The sequence below is a fragment of the Myiozetetes cayanensis genome, unplaced genomic scaffold (genome assembly GCF_022539395.1).
Source record: "Myiozetetes cayanensis isolate MyiCay16 unplaced genomic scaffold, myiCay2020 scf10, whole genome shotgun sequence".
Lineage (NCBI taxonomy): Eukaryota > Metazoa > Chordata > Aves > Passeriformes > Tyrannidae > Myiozetetes > Myiozetetes cayanensis.
This window is the reverse complement of record NW_026086605.1, coordinates 11,842,873-11,864,647: the sequence shown is the minus strand read 5'-3', so window position 1 is coordinate 11,864,647 and position 21,775 is coordinate 11,842,873. Positions and strand designations below refer to the sequence as shown.

Genomic DNA, 21,775 nt, shown 5'->3' with positions numbered 1-21,775 from the left:
GTAATTGGAACACAGTATGCTGTGTGTGTCTCTGCTAAATCATGAAAAGTGGTCCATTTTCTAAATTGCACAAGTATTTGTCACCTTTGTTTTAAAATGGGAGCCATAAATTTTATGGGGCGTGGGAATATATTTATATTAGTTTTCCCATACAGGTGAATCAGTCATGGTGTGATTTGACATGGGCTTTATGACCCTGCTCAGGTTATTTTCTGTACTAAATTTTGCCTGTTGCTTCTATATTTAGAATTTAGCTTTGAGTTTTTTTAAGGAAACAGAAATATGGAAAAAGTAGTCATATCAAAGGTCTGTGCTTCTGTATGTTATTCATAAGCCAAGAGAATCAACGAGCTATGCCAATTTGGCATGTTGAAAATGCTTGACTGTCCATTTCTTATTAAATATGGTACATTCAAAAACTTTGATTTTACAGAACTGTGGATCTGTTTGATTAATGTGTTTTCTAGGGAGTTTTTAAATACTTGTATTGGCTGAGCAAAGTCCACTAATGCTTGATGGGGCATGAGAGTGGCCTCAGCCTAGCTGTGATGTGGAATGTCAGCTGACAGAGGAGACAGAAGGGGTTATGTTCCTAATCTTATGGGGGATAAAATGCAAATGAATTAATAGAATAGAATTCCTTCACACTTCCAGAAATTAAATTTTTTTCAAGTCAGCAAACATTACGAAAACCTTGCCATCTCTGCCTCTGAAGAAACATGTGCCTTTCAGAAAGTGAGAATGAAACTCTTCTTATTTTTTCCTTTTCTGGTTGGTACTACCTTTTTCCCTTGAATTTGTGGGGTGGTTTGGGGGTTTTTGTGGTGGAGAGGCTGAGGGACAGAAATGGGGGCAGTTTGCAAGCAGTGTCACTTACGTGAAGGGAGATAATCAGAGTTCATATGCCAAGCCAGCGTTAGTCAAAAAAAGCACATCTGGTCTTTCTGAGGGAATAAATATCTTTGTGCTCACGTCATCTGCAGTGCAAAGAGGATGGCAAAATGCAGTGCAGAGAAAAATGCCACTGCCCAAAACTGCTGAAAACCCCATCTTGGGCTAAGAGCCTTTTTCTGAGGTTAACTCAACAGGAGCTTTACCAATTTGTGATGCAGGATTGAAACCAATAAGGAAATAGGAAATAAGAGGAAATCTGAAAATGCTCAGAGTAAGTGGGTGGTGTGGCTGGGAGAGTGATTGTAGAGGGACAATCCTCTCTTTTCAATCCATTGGGCTCAGTGACACTAAACTGAGGAGTGGGTTGGTTTGCAGAAATGTGTATGTTGGCTGGAATCAGTATGAGGATTGACCCTGAGCTTAAGCCACCGTTGTTCTCATGGACTGAGTAAGTGGATAGTGGGATCTTACCCTCTAATGGAATTGTTGGTCCATTTAAAGCATGTCTCTGTGCTTACTCCACTGGGTTTTACTAGTCTTACCTCAATATTGATTTTAATCAGTACGGAACAAACTCGTCTGGAGATATGAATACAATATACACTGTAACATGGACAGCCTTCAGATCAGAACTGTATTATGTGAAAGCTAGGTTTACATTGCACTTAAATAAAATATTATCAGCATCTTGTTCTGCCCACATTGTCTGAGGTTCAGAGACAATTTCTGTCCTGTTCCTATCTCCTGTAGTCACCAACAGCCAGATTTTCACAGGAGATAGTCTCTCACCAGATTTCATTTTCACACAGACCAGTTTCCTTTGCATTGTTTAGGGTGTCATAGTATGATTGTAATTTATGTCCACAGTAAAGAAGCTTTACAGGGGATTTAAGCAGATTTAGTATAGGAGCAAACCATACAAACTGATGATTTGGCTTCCATTTTTCCAATTACACAATATGCAAAGGATTCTCTGAGCCAGGTGCCTAAGGAGGGGTGAAACCTACTCTCCTCACTTACCAGCTGATGAGTTGCTTCAGAGCACACAGGTCTCATTCGATCTGGAAATTCAATGCCTTGTTCTATTATAAATTTTTAAAGATTAATATGGAGGAGGCTAGCTTTCTTTTAGTACTTCACTATTTGATTTAGCCTAGATATTATTTCCCAATGGAGAAAGAGTTGTTTACTTTGGAAATATCACAAGTGGTGGAATATTGAGAATTGAGCAATCATTTCCTTGATGCTTACACACAGACATCACCAAGATGTAGGGATACTTACAAAATGCAGTGTTCAGGTAGAGTCACTTAGAGAAGGGGTTTGATCAAACCATGGCAACTAATGAAAGCTGAATGCATACCTAGCAGTTACTATGAGTGCATTATGAAGGAAGCATCCTAACTTTTGTCTTTGAAACGTATTGTATGATTCAGATATACTAGAGTGTATAAAATGATACTACATTTGTTAACTTAAAAACCATTATCTGCCTGATTCAATTCTATGTGTTTCCAATGCAAAACCCCCATCCTTTTACTCCTGGAGTTTCTTTGAAGTGGTGCAGCTTAGAACAGGCTGAGGCACTGAATTTCTTTTGTTCTCATTTGCTTATATTGATAACCAGTATAAATCTGAGGGTAAAAATTAAATTTTTTCTCCCTTAAATGGGACTATTCATGCAAGGGCTTTGGGATTAGATTTTAAATTGGTACTTTTTAAACTTTTGATATAGTTACAGACTCAGTGAGCCATGTTCACCTTCCTTACAGTTAGAACTATCTGGAAATTAGTTTCCTCATTTGTCAAAATATGTTTTCTAGCATGCATTACCCTGTCTGCTAAAAACAGTGCAAAACACTCAACAACTAATGTAGTTTAGCTGAAAATGTACAGCTTCATTTCCTCTTCTAGAGAAACAAAACACAAACAAAGAGTAGCCAAGAAAAAGTAAACATGTGGGAATGCTGTTTAAAAGAAAATCCTCTGGAGGGAAAGGAAGAGGAAAGGAGAGCCAGATAAGCAGTTTTATGCTTCTGATGACCAGTACATTCAAAGACATACCTCCTCTTTGCACCTCTTTTTCACCTTCTTCCAGTTCCCTTGACTTATCTCTTCCCTGAAAGAAGGGAAGCAGTTAAATTCAGGCAGCAGATATATCCCTGCTGTTGTGGCTGTGAGATAACTCCTCTTAAATTGTGACTCTTGTGGTGACAATCAAGTAGGGGGGGGGGGCAGGGAGGGTGGGACAAATGCACTGAACATTCTACAAGGAGATGGACCGCATCAGTCTCTGCTGGGTTTATCAGGCATTTGCACATCTGAATGTGTTGTCTCTGGAAGAGATAAGTGAACTTCTCCCTGTGTACAAGGGCGAGCAGGGGTTAGAGGTGGGGTTGTGTGGCAGGGATCAGTGTTGTCATGAAACGGCTTAATTTTCACACTGTACCCTGGGTGTTTGTGTCTTCAGTGTCTCCAGGCTTGGACTGGAGCTTATATTTAAATTGCAGTGCTCTGATATTTAAAAAGGACACTTCCAGTATGAGACCCTTTTGTTAATGAGAATATTGTACCAAGCCAGGCTGTAATGTTGCATCTGTTGGAAGATATTGGCAAGGAATTGCTGATTGTACTTTCTATGAGCACACCCTGATAATCACTGCTATGCAAACCAGCTTTAATGCTGGTCCTGCAGGCACCTCTGTCCTTCAGTCTCAGCAAGAATAGATTGATGCAAGGTGAGGAGAGTTGTTGAATGTGTGGAAAGCCAATTTGATGGCCTCAGAGTGAATAAGACTTCTGAGGCAGCAGGATTGGGAAAGGGAGCACATAAATAAGGAGAAACTCCCCTTTGAGATGAAGTGCAAAAAAGCAAATTTTATACCTCTGCTCAGAGCAGTGAGGGCACTGAGTTAAAGGTGAAGAAAACCTGTCCATACCCATGTCAGAAGGTAGAGCAGCATCAAGGATTCTGGGCTCTTTAGTTTGTTTCGCCATTGATACTATTGTAGTTGCTCAGCTGAACCTGTTCTAATTTTATATCCTTTAAATAACTTTTAAAGAAATCAATGTATGACCTGCATTCGCCTTCAAGACTGATACAATTTGCAAAGCCCTTTGGGATCTCCTGGAAGAAGGGGACAAGAGTGTCATACACATTCTGTTGGTTCCTCTTGTGGCAGGGTATATTCAGAGCAGATGGGGTTGCTAATTCAGTATTTCATTGTGGAGGTATTTGCTCAGTAATGGATTAGGCAGAGGAGGAGACTGAGAATTCTGCTCTCTGATATCCTACTGAGTCTGCTCAGATTGGTAATGTAGAATGTTTGTTCTCTTCAGGGGTGTAAAGTACACCATCAAAATGCATAAAAGCAGGCCTTTACAAAAAATGTACTTCTAGATAAGATGTAAGGAAAATGGAGAAATGAAAAATGAAATGTTTGTTTGTTTCTTTTTGTTTTCTCTCCAAATGGAAAGAGATCTCTCACTGCAAATGATGAGAAGCCTGAAAGAGAATTCATCAGCTGGGTCTTCTGTATGGGTTCAACTGGAAAAAGAACAACTATCAGCAACCAGTGCATCTCAGAACTGGTTTGCAAGAAGGTTGCTAATAATCACATCACTGCATCAAATGTGAGCAGTAGAAGTTAAGAAAATAAGGAGAAAGATAAAAGTCAGCAATCTTCCTTACACCTAATAAAGTACTTTTGGACTTTTGTGCTTTCATCTAATGACGTACTTTTGGACTTTTGTGCTTTCTGCTGGGCTCTCTAATGCAGATTCATTCTTGGTGCTGCAGCTGTTTTAAGTTGCTATTGCTCTGGTTCACAAAGTGCCTAAGTTTGATTTCATAGTATGAGGACCGCAAAGAAATAGAGTAAATAATCATATCCTCCCAAACCTCTTTTGAAGAAGTTAGAACAAAACTATCTTTCCCTCCAGAATTTAGCTGACAGTGGTGATGTTAAAGAACGAAGGAAAAACTAGAATAATAGGCTACATTATCAGTGCCTACTACATTCTTTATACAAATATGTGCTGAAATAAAATGCTGTGCTTTTTTGGCTATAGTCTGGCAAATTAGCAAACACTTAATCTTAGTGTCTTCTCCCAGTTGCTTGACTTCAAGTTTATTTTATCAAAATCTTCATTTATTTGTATGGTGGTGACTTCCTTTCTACAACAGGTTTGTAGCAGTTTCAAGTATTTTTATTTTGGTGCTGAAAAACTGGACGTGAGATGTCAGAGTGCGCTCACAGCCCAGAAAGCTGACCACATCCTGAGCTGCATAAAAAGAAAGATGGCCAGCAGGTTGAGGGAGGTGATTCTGCCCCTCTGTTCTGCTCTCTGAGACCCCACCTGAATTACTGTGTGCAGCTCTGCAGCCCTCAGCATAGGAAAGACCTGGAACCTGTTGGAGCAAGTCCAGAAGAGGGCCACAGAAGTGATCAGAGGGCTGGAGCACCTCTGCTGTGAAGGCAGGCTGAGAGAGTTGGGGTTGTTCAGCCTGGAGAAGAGAAGGCTCCATGAAGGCCTTATTGCAGACTTTCAATATACAGAGGGAGTTCACAGTAAAGGAGAGACTTGTTAACGAAACCTGAAGTGGAAACCTGTTGTAGAAAGGAATATAAAGGGTCAGTGGGCATTACCTTCAAGAGCTTTGCCTAGGTGGCTGCACAAATAAAAAAGACTGAAGAGAAGGAAGTCCTGCTCCCTGTTGCCCATGAGATGTCTTTTGCTGTACCCATGGACATCCAGAGGCAGAATAGAAGGAGGCTGAGAAAGAGAAACTCCTAGGGCTTTCTTTGCTGTTGGTTCTCTACTTCTTTCTCCTTACTACACCTCAGAAACATAAAAACAGCTGAAGGTTCAGCCAGGACTACTGAGAGCAGTGTTAGAGTGCAGGTGTGTGTGTAACTGCCAAATCTGGTGAGCAAAGATTTCATCATTCTGGTCTCAGCTCGGCCAACACTGCTACGGATTTTCTATTTCTGGTATAAAGAGGGAACATATCAGTTGTTCTGCTACCTAAAAAAAGGAGACTTATATTCTAGTAGGTGTGAAAATCTAAGTTCAAGACCTAAAGGAACCCTGAATTGAGAATTAGAGGTGTTAAATCACCTCAGCTGCTGCAGGGAGAGGAGTAACCTCAGTGTGAGTGGGGTTGCTTGAGCTCCCTCCTGTGTCTACTTGTGTGATAAAGGTGAGCCTCAATGAGAGACCTAGGCAGGGAAGACTTTAGTTGCCAGTTTAAAGTACTTCTGAAATCTCCTGTGCTGGTAAGGAAGTTATGAAGACAGCATAAGGGAAAGTCTAGCAGGAAGAATAAGAAATACTAGGTTCAGTCTGGATTGGGGAAAGTTAATTGCAACATAAAAGTGTTGTTATGGTAATAATGAGAAATCCACTCGTGGAAAGCAAAGTGTCAGGCTGAACCTGCTACTTCCAAAATTTACACCATAATCCAGTGCTTGATTTTACAAAAAAAATTGGTTTAAAAATTCTTTAAAGAAAAATCTAAAGATTTAAAGAGAAAGTTGTCTCTGTTAAGGTATTTGAGATTTTTTTTTTCTGGTCTCTGCTCCCTCTGATTTTCTCTGAGACCAGAAATTTCAGTATTTCAGATCAGTGGTCTTTGAAGATGATATTTTAACCCCGTTTTGTCCTTTTTCCCCTTCAGTATGTTATAGAACACTGGAATGAATAACTTCCAACTGATTTCTTGTTCTCTTTCTGTGCTACTTTCATTGTTTCTTTTGCCACATCATCAAGCTTTCAGGGTGAAAAAGTATTGAAAAGGTGCAATGTGAGGAAAGGGAAAACACACACACTCCACAATGGAAAAAGAACAAAGAAATCCTGAAATCGTTAGTTTCTCTGGGTTAAACTGCAAAATGTAGAAAGGAGGAAAGAGGGGAAGAACCTTTCCTTCCCTCAAAATAAGAAAACTGAACTTGTGATGACATGTGGCTCAGTGAAGGGTCTGTGTGCCTTTTTTCTCGAGGTACTTGAGAGAGTTATGAGAAGCTGCCACTCACAACAAAATTTGCTTTCAAGGATCAACTGTTTGTAACTTTAAAATGTTCTTTTAAAAGGGTAAAAAACAAAACACCACAAAAAGCAACCCGCAAAACCAACACTGTGAATAGAGAGCATATTCTTTCTTGGGATAAATTTGGGTCCAGGTGTCCCCCACCTCTTTTTTTTCAACCAGATCTGATTCAGTGTTGTTCTGTTGCCAGCCAGAGGGTGAGTGGCGTCAGTAACGAAGTGTGGTCATCGGTGTTGTAACTGGGATGAGGAAAATCACTTAGGTATCAAACTTCAGTTTCTCAATTCTTAAAAAGGAGCATTAGTTCAAGCACAGCTAATGTGAGGAGCAGAAGACTGGATGTTTACTGGGGAATGTATGATTGTATAAGGGGGTAGGAGGTGGGGAATGGCCAAAACCCTGTTTGGAACCTTGCCTTTGGTGAGGCAATTTTGGATCCAGTTTACAGATGGAAAACTGGAAAAGAAGTTTTAAATTCCAGGGAGAGGGAAATCAGCGCTGGTTGACCACCAGAACTGTCATCTTTATCTTTATTTGGGTTACAGTCAGCCCCTTCCAGATTAATAATCATAATAAAGCCTTTCAGCTTTATCAGAGCATCTGATCTGATCTAACCTGTGGATGTGAAGATGAAAGGTTAATCCCCAGGGCCATCTGCTTTCCTTTACCTTTTCTGTTTGAATGCCCTGAATTCTTGTCTTGCCTACCCACCTTTGGCATATGTCTCTTGCTGTCTTGTAACACTAACATTGGTTTACATCTGACTGTGCAGAGGACTGCAGCCTCTTTGAGCAGCAGCTGCCTCTTCAGAGATGCTTGCAAGTTCCTTTGGTATTTCCTCTCCTATCCTGGCAACTCCTCTCAGTATGATTTATGAAGAGCAAGCATAGCTGGGGGTGATGTGAAGTATCAACACCTCTGAATTCCAGTGATAGGAGCTGGGTAATTAATAACAACAAACCAGGAGTGTCTGCTTTGCATGGAGATCACGCAACAGAGAAGTGTTGTTCTGTGTTCTTTGGGGTTGGGGGAAGTCAGTCCTAACCCTTCCCTGTGCTGTTAAATCTGCATGTCATTTTCCTTAGATAATTAAGTAATTCCAGCCTTTCAAGGAGAGAGACTCCCTCCCTTTCCCCTGTTAGCTTGCAGATGTAGTACATGTACCTTGCGGCAAATCAATGCTAACTATATTACCATGCATTATTGCAGTAATGGAGTAGAGTGAGCCCAAGGAAAAATGTTCAGCCCTTCCCGATTGCGTTATGAGCATGAGGATCTTTTATGTAGCAGACTTATTAATTGCATTTTCATTTGTGTCCCTGGATTTTAACCCTTTTGAGATTGCTCCTCTGCTCATGAGTACCGCTAAAATTGCCACGTGTTGGACAGATTCAGAAAAGGGAGAAGGACAAGAGTGGTTTCTGTGGTACTGCACTGGAACCTGGACATCTGCGCCAAAGCTGAGGATTAGATTTAAACCACCACCAAAAGAATGAAGCTGTTAAATCACTTAGTAGAACACAGAATAAATATACTCTGTGTTTGGAGTAACAAATGTTGTAGTCAGGTGGTCTTTCAAGGGAAGGGATTGCCTTGAACCTTCAGGTTTAAAACTCTTCACATTTTGGCCTCTGCACTCGTGTGTTCTTTGCCTGTACAATGTTCTTTGCATTGTACAAAATGCCTGTGCAGGTTTTTCCTCCTCCCTCCCCACATGAACTCCCTGATTTGCCCCAGCACATTTTTATTTTGTGAAGATCAGTCTTGATGCCTTAGTTTTTGATTTTTAAATTTTTTTGTAGATTTTAGAAGTAGTCGTATAGTGAATGTAGATTTTAACGTAGCTGTATTACATCCCTTACCCTGTAGCATAATGTTTACAAGTACCCAACCCTGTTACTCTGTTCCATACCAATCCCCCTAAATTCCATTAGTGTGTTTAGTCTCCTTTTCAAGTTGGAATTGTAGAAAAATGCCTTAAAACCTGCACCAGAAGATAAAAATGTAGATGCAATGACCTTAGCTGTTTTCATTTGCGTTCTGTCTGAAGGCAGTGAACTTGTTTGTTGTCTTCAAGTGATAATCTAGACTTGAGAGAGGGGATTGTTTCTTTGCTGCATTTGCAGGCCTTTTCCTGGAGCCTGACAGTAACTCTAGGCATTGTTAAAGTTTAAATTATTATTAACTTAGTTATTGGCATTTTTATCGTGGAAGTACATGCAACTGTGATGCCTGGCCTTTACCAGCCAGCTACTGAACATTCATTACACTGTGTGCAGGCTATATTTTGTTCTCTTCATGGGGCCAGTATTATCTTTTCTAATTTCTTTTGGTGGTGTGAAACTTCAGTTAGTCCCCTGCAAGCTGAAGCTATTGGGCAAGACAGTCTACCAAAGGCAGCAATAGCTGCCACTTAGTTTTGTCCTATTTCCTGTCTTAGAGGTGCTGGGAGCATAAATTTACCTGAGACTCCCCCTTTCAGAATGTTTCAAACCCTGTTTACATGATGTTTGATTCAACCTGACTCCTTTTAGGAGTTAGTTATTGCTGATTCAGTGCACAGGAGATCTGGGGACTGCCAGGACTGGCTTAGTAAGAAGCACCTGCCTACAGCCAGCTGCTTGCTGCTGCAGTGTTGAGTTATTTTTTCTTTATTTCCTTTTGTTTTGTTCTTTCCCACTAAATATACAACCTTCCCTTCATGCTTACTAGTATAAAGTCTTTCCTCAGTGCTGTAGTTCAATTTCTCTCTTGTTTGGGGTTCTTCTTAAAAGAGGGAAAGGAAATAGCCATAGGTGAGAATCTTAAAAGGTGATGTTTGTTGTGGGAGGAAAAACAGCACCAAGCTGTTGCAGGCTGAACATCCTCCTGTGAAGTCCCACCATCAAAGCTGGGGTCACTGCCAGACTTTCTTTCTAGCTTGCTAAGAAAATTCTGCCTTTGTGCCCACACACACACACACAAATCACTTTGGATTGAGCTTGAATAGAGGAGAAACAATACCATCTCCTTTCCCTTCTAGGTATATCTCAAACTTATGGGGGGAGGGGAGAGTGGAAGAGGTAAAGATTTGTCTGGAAGATGATACAAGGTGGAAAAAGTACCTGGGGTGAGAAGAGCATCTTGATTGTGGAGAACTGTTGCTGTGTCACTGATCATATCATCTTCATTCTTCCAGCATGTGCTCTGTGGGGTGGGAAAAGGTACTTTATGTAATTTTTCTGTCTTATTTCTGAAGGAGAGGAGCAAGCAAAGTGGAGGCTTCATGTTCACAAAGACTCTATTTTCACAGCCAGGCAGTATTTTTGCTCTGCCTCTTAGCAGCTCATAAACTGCTAAGCCACCCCTAAACAGTCACAGATGTGAGGCTTCATTAACAACCAGAAATGAAAATCTGATGAGAGATGCACAAAATTCCTAACAGTAAGGAGGATTCCTTTTTTCCATGGAATCTGAAAAACTGAGGCAAACCTTGGGACAGAAGGGAGATGAGGGTCATTTATTCTTTCTGAATCAATGATCATATGAATATTAGTTAAATTTCTGTTTTTAATCAGATTTTCTCCAAATGGGATATCTCAGTACTCATAATCTATTCTTGGATATTATAACATCTCAAGCAGTGATTTTGCCTTTCTTCATTATATGGGACACAGTTGGCCCCAGCTTTTTAGACAAACTCTTTGAATCCAGAAGACAAAGAGGGGCTACAGGTCCCAGTCCAGAGCTCTGTAAGTGATGCTAAGGAGCATACTTTCAAAAACGTGGCAAATGCTTCTGAAAAATCCACTATCTTACTGTGGTCCTGGATGATTTGAAATCTGTGAGACAGGGAATCCTGTATTTCCGACTGGAGTCTCCAAGGTAAAAATGTATGCAACCTTCAATATACAGTGAATTCAGCACAGTGAACTTGAGTGCTGCCCAACTTATCTTTGTATGTGCTGCAAATCTGTGTGCTCATTCCATTCTGATAAGCTCTTCAGCATTCCTGATGGTGCTGATTATCAGCAGAAGGGGATTTTCTTATCTAGGCTTTAGGATGAACAATAGTACCCAACATTAACTAGAAACATGATTTAAAACCTGCAGAATCTCCCCAGAGCATTCAAAACATCTCTGCCTGCTCTGTGCCTCGCCAAGTCCCTTACCTGCACTGTGCAGGTTGTGCACCCTTTGGGCAGCTTTAGCAGAAGATGAAGATAGTGTAGCTGTCTGAACATCCCTGAATGAAAAAGCCTCTTCAGTCTCCCACAGATAAAAAAAGTCAAAAAGAAGGATGCAGTCTGGCTGGTCACCAAACCTGGCATTGCATCTGCTCATGCTGGTGAAGTTCTGAGCCTCAGGTGAGATTCACAGGACTGGTCCTCCACTCTGCTAGGCCTATACCTGCTGCAGTCCCAGTGGCACCCTCTCCTGCTCTGGGGCATTGTGTGAATGGTGTTGATCAAGAAGATAGCAGTGCTGTGATGCAGCGAGGGGCCCCACTACTTTGTGAGAACCCTGTTCTGAGGTCAGCTGAGATCAAGTAGTCCCATCACTGTCCCGTGATCCAGGCTGTGTAAAACACTTCCCTTGGTGTGCTGGAATGTGGTACCTGTGGCACCAGCTGCTTGTGAGCTGCTGGACTCCCACTTCATCATTTAGTGCAGGAGCGAGATCCCCTCTGGCAGCATCTGTGCAGTGTTTTTCGCAGTCCCTGTTTAGGAGCTTTGCAGCGACTCTGTCAGTGCTAAAGGCTCCCTGCCATGGGCTGCTGTGCTTGAGTCAGACTGTCTGCTGCACACCCTGGCTGGCTGTGCTTGGAGAAAATCTGTCCCATAATGGGGGTAGTACTGTACCAGAAAAAATGGTGAGGGTCCTGCCTGTAGGTGATATTTTGTCTGAAGATACAGGGACACTCCAGATTTCAATGATTTTTGTTTAGGTCGAGTCAGGCCTTCCCCTGGTAAACAAGACAGCATTATCACAGAGCTGCTTTGTTCTACAGTGATTGGTCTCACATAATAAATAGGTTAAAATTAACTGGAGCAAGCATTGATTTTTTTCTTGGTACGTGTGGAATTTCTTCCCTTGGGAGGGCTTGAGTAGTGCAGGAGACCTTTGGGGAGGATGTGTGTGTGTATGCAAAGAGAATGTGGCATGCCTGGGACATTAATTCCCCCTCTCCCTCTAAATTTTCCTCTCATGACCTCATTCCCAACTCTCCCCCCTTTCTTTCAGGTTCCGGCTCCCACCCAGAAGTTTCCTGGGGTGATAGTGACTGAGAGACACACTTTGGTCTTCCAGAGGGGTCAGGGTGTGTGCAGTCCTGCAGGAGGAGAGGGGCATGGAGCAATGATAGGCAGAGCTGGGCAAAACAGAAGGGGTGGGGGTACTGGGGAGCAGGGGAGGTAGTGGTGGTGAAATTATTTATGTGTGTGTTAGGAGTTAACAATTTGGTTGCATAATTACCTTTTTTTTTTTTCCCTAAGAAAGTCACAGAATAGGAAAAAAAAAAGAAAGAAACCCCCAAATAATCAATGCTGTTTTTGAAGGCCTTGGCAATTGCCAGGCTCTATTTGTTTCTTTCTTTAGATAGTGTCATTAGTCTTCTTCCATCCAAATCATCCCCTCCAAACAAATGTAATTACCCCAATTGCTTTTCTCTCCTTAACTGAACCCAGCTTCCCCTTGGTTAAAGGCATGTTCTGCACTTTATATTTGTGCCACAATTTGCCTTCCGGAACGCTTACTTAGAAATCCTCTGCACTGCCTGGTGTTATGGCATATGGTTGTCTTACATCAATTAAAAAATCAACATGGTCCAACAGAATATAACATCAACCCCTGCTTCTCTGAATGGGTGTTTGCAGCTGGGTGGGGATTAAAGCAGATCGTAATGGATTAGACCAGGGATTAAAACAGCCTGTAATGGATACTGTGTTGAACTATTCAATTTCTATTCTTGGGTATATAGGCTGTGCAAATCTAGGGTTGTCAGATGACATCCTCACTGTCACCCTGTCATGCAAGAGACCAGGTTTTGAAGCAAATCTGATATTCCTGCAACAGGGATGGTACAAACTGGAAAAGTCCCTTGTCTGTGTGCTGGTGATGGGCACGCAGTTCGCAAATCGTGCAGGAGATGGGGGTATTGCTCACATTACCTTTGTTTTCTAGAGAAGGAAAGATATTAGAACTGCTGCTGCTCTCCTCAGCGCTGAGGCCTCTGCTAAGGAGTGGGAGATGTGGAATGGGGAGATTTTAGTAGACAGTCCCACATCATCAGTGACACTTGGCCATGCATCCTATTATTTATGGTAATAAGCAGGCACTGATGAAAGCTTTTTAGGACTTGCTTTAGAAACACCAGAGCTTTCTGTGGGTGTCTGAAAAATTAAGTCTTGGGGTAATCTCGCTGACATAGTCTGAAGTGAATGTCTGGGATTGTCCCTGAGTGTGGTAGGTATGGCGGTATTCACAGAGGGTGATTTTAGTTACAAGCAACTGCTCTTCAGTCTGCAGGGTAGAAAAAAACTGCTATCAGGGTGGTCAAAGTACTGCCCTAAATAAAGTGTTGGTGAACACGCCTGTGCATGAAGCCTATCACATTCTGCATCATGTCCAGCACAGCTGGTCACTTGGAGTGACAAGGAGTGATATGGTGGACACAAAGAAATGCCTTGTGCTGGCAGGATTTGGCAAATGACTTGTGTCCCCGAGTCCTGCCTCGGTGTGGGTGGACTTTGGCCACGAAGACAAGAATGATGCTGCACAAATGAGTGACTGATCAGGATGTGAATAAAGACTAGGTCTTAAGTGGTGTCCAGCTAGGCAGAGAAGATAAATAGGCTGGGTGGACTGCATAGCAGGGAACTGGCTAAGCAGTGGCTATTGCTGGTACCACCATAGCTTTTACTCTGTGGTTACAGGTTCGGGATGTGCAGAAGTCTTCAGGAGCAGCAGTGAGCGGCTGGTGAGTCCAGAGGGACTGGAGAATAATGTAAGGACAAGTTCTGCCTGTCACAGCTGCAGCCTCACTGTTAGAGGGTGGCATTAGGTGGACAGTGCCTCCCCTCACAATGCACAGCAATGGCAAGGCCCAGGGGTGGCATGTGTGTCGCTAATGCCACATGCCTGAGGACTCTGTTCTCGCAGCACTTGAATTAGGGAGAGACAGTGGGGTCCTTCCTGTTCCCCACACCGTGTTGTTCACTTACCAGCAGCGGGAGAATGCAGCCTCGGGGCTGAGTTGTCCCTGTGCGGGCAGGGCAGCACCTGCCATGAGCGTGTGCAACTTGTACAATCCCTCTTCCCCGACGTTTTATGGATCAGCTTTGGCTGAGGCCCACGTCACTGCACCCACACAAATGAAATGTCATCTAAACATTTTGGCAGTGTAGTACAAAAGGGAGTCGATTCCAAGCCAGGAATACCATCCGTTGCGTTGGGAGTGGGTGATTTGCTTCCCCTGCCCCCACCTCCCACTTTCACTCTTTGCTTTGGGATTTGTGGCTAAAGTGGGGGTCGTGCCTGTGGGTAGTCTCGCCTGCACACAGGCTCTATTAGCCCCCCTCCGCCTTCCCGAAGCTGTCAGCGCTGACACCCCGGCCCCTCTTCCCATTCCTGCAGGACAGCCATTTACCGACATCTCCCCCTTTTGCAACAGACAGCGGTGGGTGCAGCCCCTCTTCCCTACTCCAGCTCTCTCCTCACACTCCCAGCGGCAGCCGGGCTGCACGGACCCCCCCATCCCGAGCCGGGCGCTCTGCAGCGGGCGGTGATCAAGCGCCGGGCACCAGCTGGCCAGAAACCCCCCCGCTTCCCAGTGCGGGCAGTGCCATCTCCGGTCCTGCCTCTGTCCCCCACTCTCTCCGCTCCATGCCAGGCTGGGAGACCCGCGATAGGCGAGAGAAACTGTTTTGCCGTCCCCGCTCCGGGTCTGGCGGTGGGGAGGGGGAGACCGCGGGGAGAGCCATGTAGTTGGTGGATCCGTCTCTTGGACGGCAAAGAATGGCTGATGTGGGAAGTGGGAGGGTGGGACGATTAAAAAAATCGCTAATTATCGACACTTTTCAAAGGGAGGAAGGTCGACCACGGGTTTGATCCGAAGAGAAAGTGCCGACGTGTTGCTGCAGTGAGTCGGTCCGGAGGGACGTGGCACTGGCACGGATGGCGAGGACAAGGGTGACCCCCGGGGGACGGGGGAGGCCCCGCAGCCGCGGCAGCCTCCCTCGCCCCTTCACACCCTGCCATTACTCACACCTTGTCTGGGGGCTGAAGCTGCAAAGGCTTCTTGAGCTCTGCCAGCAGAAAACAGGTGTTTTGGCCGGGGGAAATGCAGACGTGCGATGGGAGCGGGAGCGCAGCACTGTCGCGACCTAAAGAAATACATCTCCCTCGCTCCTTTTTCCGACACAGTCCCGAGATGCTGCTGCAGTGAGCTGCCTGCAGATACTGCCCTTTTCTCGCTATTGCCCCCCGTACCTCCCCCACCCCCGCCATCAATCCTGTTAGTCTCCCTTCCAGGATGGTGGCAAGGTTGCTGGGATTCCCATGCACACCCGCGAGTTCTCACGGTCGGGAATCTCCACTTGGGACGGGCACATCCAGAAGCAGGGAGCTGGCTCTGGAGGGGTGCTGCTGGATAGCCGAGTCTGTGGGTACGCCGTTAAACACGGGAGGCACCCAAGAGCCACTCATCCCAGCCGGGATCCCTTATGCCCCTTACCCCTATCCAGCCTTTGTGCGTACACATGCACGCACACACACAGGGCGCGGAGTACCTACACTGCTGTAAATACGAGGGTATGTACACGTACATCAGGAGAAACGGGCAATGACGGCTGCTTTGTGTCGGGCAGGAGCACACATACCAAATCGGGAGAAAAGGCTGGGTGATGCTCCAGCTGATTCGGTGCGGCGCGGTGTCCCGCTCCCGCCCCCGGCCCCGCTCCCGGCCCCCGGCGGCGTGGCGCGGCGGGTGACTCGGCGGTGTATTTCAGCGGCGGCGGCGGCTTGGCAAGGCTCGGGGCTCCTCCCCCCGTGTGGTGGTACCCTCTCACTTGATCAAATCCTTGAACGTGAACAGTTTCACTGAAAAGCACTTTTGAAAAAAAAAAAAAAAAAATCCAGCAACAGTAAGGAACAGAATCCAACTACCGGGGAGAGTTTTTTTTTCCCCTATTTTTCCTTCTTTCCTTTTTTTTTTTTTTTTTTTTTTTTCTCCTGGTCATCGTCTCAGAGGCTGAGAAAGGGGGAAGAGAACGGGGAAGAAGAAAAGAAAGAAGAAGAACCGGAGAAAGAGGAGCCTTTTACAAATAATAAATATTAGAATTAGCATCCGTCACCCTCCTTCCTAAGGAAAAAAAAAAAAAGGAGCCCTAAACGCAGCTCCTCGTCCCCCCTCCCTCTGCAAGCCCCCCGACTCGCTCCGCAAAGGCATGGAGAAGGGGACCAACTGCTTCCCGACCTGCCACACCATTTTCCTCGCCTGGACATGGTTTTTACTCCTCTCTTGGTGCTGCACCGACGCTGAAATAACTTGCGGATCCTGCTCATCTCCATCGCCCTCCTGGCCGACCTCCTCGTCTCGCCTTAGGCAGGAGCAGCGACAGCCGCCGCCGCGGGGATTACGGAGCTGGCCGGGCGGCGGAGCGCGGGGCTCGGCCGGGGCGGCGGCGGCGGCGGAGCCGGTGCCGGTGTCGGGCGCGGAGCCGGGGGGCCGTGCGGGGCCGCGGGGAGCGGCGCTCGGCGCGGCGGGGGCGGGAGGCGGCGCGCCCGGGGGCCGGGGCCCGGCGGCACAGCGGCCCCGCCGGAGCAGCGAGGGGCGCCGGGTGGTGCCCGCGGCCGAGGGGCAGCGCGGCGGCCGCGCTCAGCCCCGCGGGCCCCCGGAGGACGGGAGAGCGGCGCGGCTGCGAGGGGCCGAGGAGCCGAGGCTGAGCAGCACCACCTTCGCGCTCACCGGGGATGCGGCGCACAACCAAGCCATGGTGCACTGGTCCGGGCACAACAGCAGCGTGAGTACCCACAGACAGACCCGACCCGATGGGGTTTGGCGGGGAGGGAGCCGGGAGGCGGGCGGGACGGTGCCGAGCCCACCGCTGGAGCCGGGGGTGCGGCGGGTGGAGGGGCGCTGGGCGGGCACGGCGCCCTTACGGCCAGCGAGAGTGGGACACGGAGCGGTGGCCCTAGAAAATGAGAAAAGTTTTCCTGGGGAAAGACGAGGGCGAATGGGAACAGCGTTCCGCCCCCGCCCCCGCAGGCAGAGCTGCGATCCCCGGGTAGCGGGGCGGGAGCGCCCCGAAGGGCCGGGCTGGCCCCAGCCCTCTCCTCTATGAAGGGAGGATCCGCGGCGCACCGCTCAACCTGTCCCGAGTGCTGCACCGCTGGGCACTCTGTGTACGTAATATACACCTCGGCACGCTTCGCTGCCTCTCTGCCTGGGATGATAGACTACAGATGTGGTGGAAAAGCACCCCAGTGCCCCGCTGTGCGTGTTGGAGGCAAGAGAGATCCCATTAATTCATTAAGGGGTGGAAAACCCCACAGCGTGTCAAGGGGCTTTGAGATGAGACAGGTAGTGCAAGCACAGCAAAAAGTTTACAAAAAATCCGTGACATCTCACGCCTTTTTCCTCAAGTGAATAATAATGAGTCACTGGGGTGTCCCTGAAAGCCTGTGGGATTGTGTGTGTGTGTAGGGGAATGTCCCAAAAGCCCACATGCTATTGTGTCATGATAGTACAGGGCCCTCCCTCGCACCCGCTTTGCAACGCCCGGCAGATGGCTGTGGACAAAACTTGAAGTTTCTTTTGACTTGGTATCAGAAATACCATTTCCACTCTGATGTAGTCTGGGAACATTTAAAGGGCTCTGGGAAACCTTCATGTCTCGTGACAATATTCCTATTATTCTGATTTTTATAGCTTGTCACTGCCTCGAAAATGCCTCTTTTATTGCTTTGCCACTATTGGAAATGGGTATAAGGCAATTAACGGCATAAAACAGATTGGCTGGGTTTTCAGATACATACTTCAAGAAACTTGCTAATCATGAAAAAGCAAATTGTCTACCTCCTTATCTATCTGTTTCTCTATCTGTACATCAGCTATAGGTTCTAATGTTCAATTCAAGCACCTCTATTTTTTTTTGACTGGAAGTTTTTTTTTCTCTATTTATTATTACTTAGGCAATAATTCTGACAGCAATGTAGATGTTACTTTGATTTAACCAATTTTTAAAGGCAGTTGTGTTTGCCAGACATGAATTCCACTCTCATTAAAGATGAAAGCAAACATTCAAGAGAAAACAGCTACATGGTATATTTCAGCACTACACTTATCTCTAGGATTATTTATTTTTAATGTAACATGGCATATAATGAAGAAAACAACCTATATGCCCTCTCTTTTGTTTCATTTTGGTGCTGAATCAAGGGGTGTTGAGCAATAGAAGATAAAGTGCCTCCCCCATGCCTTCCCAGCATGAATTTCCAGTAGTTTTGAGTATTTCTGCTTAAGGTAGCAGAGAAAACTCATTCTGTAGGCATTGGCAGGGGAAAGAAAGGTTATTTTTTTCTGAAACACAACTCAGAAAGTGATTTTCACTAAATTCTCCCTCCTTCCTTATTTCTTACAGAAATATGCCATTTGAATAACTAGTTTCCTTATTCTTTACCTTCAGGTGACTGAGAAAGGTAATGAAGGAAAATGTTTCGATTGTTCATGGCTTTCCATTAGGACTTTACATCTCAGGATACCATGCACTGAAAGCTTCCAACTCAGAAGCACAAGCAAAAGCAAAAAGATGGATGTTTGTTGACAGTATGGTGTTTGTAGGAAGGAGAAGCAGACATGCTAATAAATACCAGGGTTATTGTTTTGCGTTTTTTCTAATATAAGGTTTAGCATTCTGAGACTTTCTCTCCTGTCCTTTGGAGAGAACATACTGCATTCAGAGATTAATTGGATTTTTTTTTTTTAACAGTGTAGAGGGAAAGTTAAATACTTGAACCTGGGTCCTTTCATTTATTAACAGATAAGGCTGAATCCAATGCCTGTTTTTCTGCTGCAGTTCAGTTTTTACCTAATTCTGCTGTTGGGTGTCTGTGGCACAGGAACATCAAGCAATTTGTGCAAGGTCACCCGGGCAAACAGTGTGGCTTCTTTTGCCAGCCACATTGGTTACCAGTCCCTCAACACAAAGCATGTATTTTCTTAGGTCACAGGAGATACAAAGCATCAGGAAGGTGTATTGAAAATGGACAAAAGATACTAACTCATGTCTTGATTATGCCAGTCGACCTAGGAGAGCAGGTACGACGTGTCTGTATGCTGGTGTAGTCAGGCTACCAAAGCAGTAAGGAGGCACACAACTTGCTTTTATCAATTCCCTTACTTGAACAGACTTCAGAACCTAAGCATTTGTCACTTATGCTTTATTAAAAACACGATCAATCAAATTCCATGCAAAGAAACAGTGTATTTCAAATCAGACATTAGTGGTGGGGTGTTCCTAAACACTGGATGGATTTGCAAAGATGAAGGCATAGTAATAAAAAATCGGGGTTTTACTGGGAACAGACAGTCTACAGACACTCCACGAAAGGGAGATCTTTGTAACTCCTAGATGTCCTGTTACCTAGAATGTAAAAATCTCTAGTGTTTTTTCTTTTTTATTGTTTTTTTAAAGCAACTCTCCCTCCATCTCCTACCTCGCATTTCTTGCACGTCCCTCAAATCTCAATTTAACTTATTAAAAAATAATCCCTTCCAGGCAACAAACTTTTATTTTCTCCATTTGTAGATAGTGAGGTCAGGATTACGATAGAGACAGAAAAGGCTGGTGAGATCAGGGAATTTGGGTTCTCTGCTTTGTCCTGCCCAGGGGCTTTTTCTGTGACCTTAGGAAAGACAATTAACCTCTCTGGATCTCCTCTTCCATGTTAAATGAGGATAGTACTACTTAGCTACCACAAAGTGGTGGTGTGGAGCAGAATTTATTTCTGCTTTGTATAATACCTGAGGATCTTCAAGTGAAAATTGTTAGGAAAATGCAAAAATACTATTCTCTCTAAAAATGAGGCTTGTGTTCTCTGTGTTCTGGTGAAGGGGACTTGGCTTAATTCAGAGGGTCTGATATGAGAAAAAGGAGACTTCTGTTTGGGCTTCGGGTATCAATCTGCCCTAATAGAAGTGTTTATTGAACAAGGTCACTGAAGCTCTTGGGGAACCTTGTAGAGGTCAGATAAATTGTTTTCTTGCCAAGGCCTTCCTGGGGGAAGAAGAATTTTTAGCGAAAACGACTACTATTCCCAAAAGATCTGCAGGCCATTCTTTTTTTTCAAAGCCATTCCTCTCTGAACACATACACTGTGTACAAATGTGCCATTTGGTGAGCGTTGTATCCTCTATACTTATTTTCCCTCTCTAGGTATTTATGTTATTGCATAAAATTTTTACTTGTTCTGCTCACCAGATACTCTCTCCAACCTTCCCATGATGATGGTCTGACTTCTCATAGTATCTTTTCTCCTGTCCACTCTCTCTGATTTCTGGGATAAGGACCTAAAAAAAAAAAAAAAAAAAAAAAAAAAAAAAAAAAGTAGTAGCACCTTTAATGCTCCTACAGTTTTAAATTTCACTATCTTGTTTCTTGACAGTAACTTCTTCAAGAGATTTCAACAAGCGACAGTGAATAAAACACATTTATTAGGATTGCTCTCCTGATATGATCACTAGTGGAATGGTAAATGGGAACTGTTGTCATTAGGTTTCAGAGTTGTCCCTCTGATTAATGTAGCTGTTTATAGGAAGTACTTAATTCTGTCTGTGCTTTTTCCATGATGGAACTACTACAAATTCTGTGGTGTTGTGGGTGATTTTTTTCAATATAAGAAGCAAATATGAACATTTCTAGCTTTCTCTAGAAGATATTTTTAGTCCACGATCTATGAACAGGCAGCAGCTAATAGTCATTATGTGATTTAGGCAGCCCATGTATACGTGCCTTTACCTTTCTAGTAACCAGAGGTAAAATTCTGGCAGAAAGATGAGAAATATGCTATAATGCCCCAGTAGGAGCACGAGAGGGCATTTGTCTAAAGCATGTGTGTATTGCAGGTTGCTGCAGCCAGGTCAAGTTCCTATATGATCCTGGGCGTTGGAATTTTTCTATACACTGTAGGAAAAACGTACCTGCACTGCAGTACAGCAGTGCAGAAGACAAACCTGGAGAACTCTGGTGTGCTTAAATGATGTAGCTGCTGCTTGTGCACACCATGCAATGGCATAGATGCTTACAGTATGATCCAGGCTCCGAAAATTGGGGAAGGCAGGATGAGAGCTGGTGGGACACTGGACTGGGGCCTTGTTTTATCTTGACAGCCTGTTTTGTCTTGCTGCACTGTTTTGTGCAGAGGTCCAGTCAACCTGCAACTGTCACCCCTATAGTTAACATGGTTTTAAGATTCACTCCAAGACTAGGAATAGATGTCTTTAGGATAAGATGGTGAGGAAGGCACTGATAGTACTGCAGTAGCCTATGGTCAGCTGGAGTAGAGTTAGAAAGAAGATGCAGCTCATGTGATTGGTTGAAGAGGAATTAACGTGCAGTAACAGCCAAAACATATGTCAGCCTGGATATTAGGAAGAGTTTCTTCTTAATAAAAGTGGTACAGCAAGGCACCAGAAAGACTTCAGAGATTTTCAAGACTTATGTAAAGATGACCTGATTGTAACAACCCTCCTCTGAATGGGTTTTCTTTACCTCCTGCTGCCCCGATCCTATTTCTTTCTCCTGTGCAAGCTCCGAGGGCTGACAGTGACAAGCAGGTTGTACAAGTTCT

General features: G+C 44.7%; 1 protein-coding gene and 1 long non-coding RNA gene across 2 annotated transcripts in view; one reads left to right on the top strand and one right to left on the bottom strand.

Annotated features, from left to right (window-relative positions):
- The window catches only part of LOC126651988 (uncharacterized), a 49,743-nt gene extending 33,713 nt beyond the window's left edge, over positions 1-16,030 (bottom strand). Inside the window, exons 1-2 of the long non-coding RNA XR_007631842.1 lie at positions 15,805-16,030; positions 10,051-10,132 (exon numbers count right to left, since the gene is read on the bottom strand). This is a non-coding gene — a long non-coding RNA (uncharacterized LOC126651988). The remainder of the gene's footprint in view (positions 1-10,050; positions 10,133-15,804) is intronic.
- Positions 15,914-21,775, top strand: part of SORCS3 (sortilin related VPS10 domain containing receptor 3) — a 289,152-nt gene continuing 283,290 nt past the window's right edge. Inside the window, exon 1 of the mRNA XM_050338477.1 lies at positions 15,914-16,947. Within this exon, the coding sequence (XP_050194434.1) occupies positions 16,372-16,947 (576 nt within the window). The 5' untranslated portion in view covers positions 15,914-16,371. The remainder of the gene's footprint in view (positions 16,948-21,775) is intronic.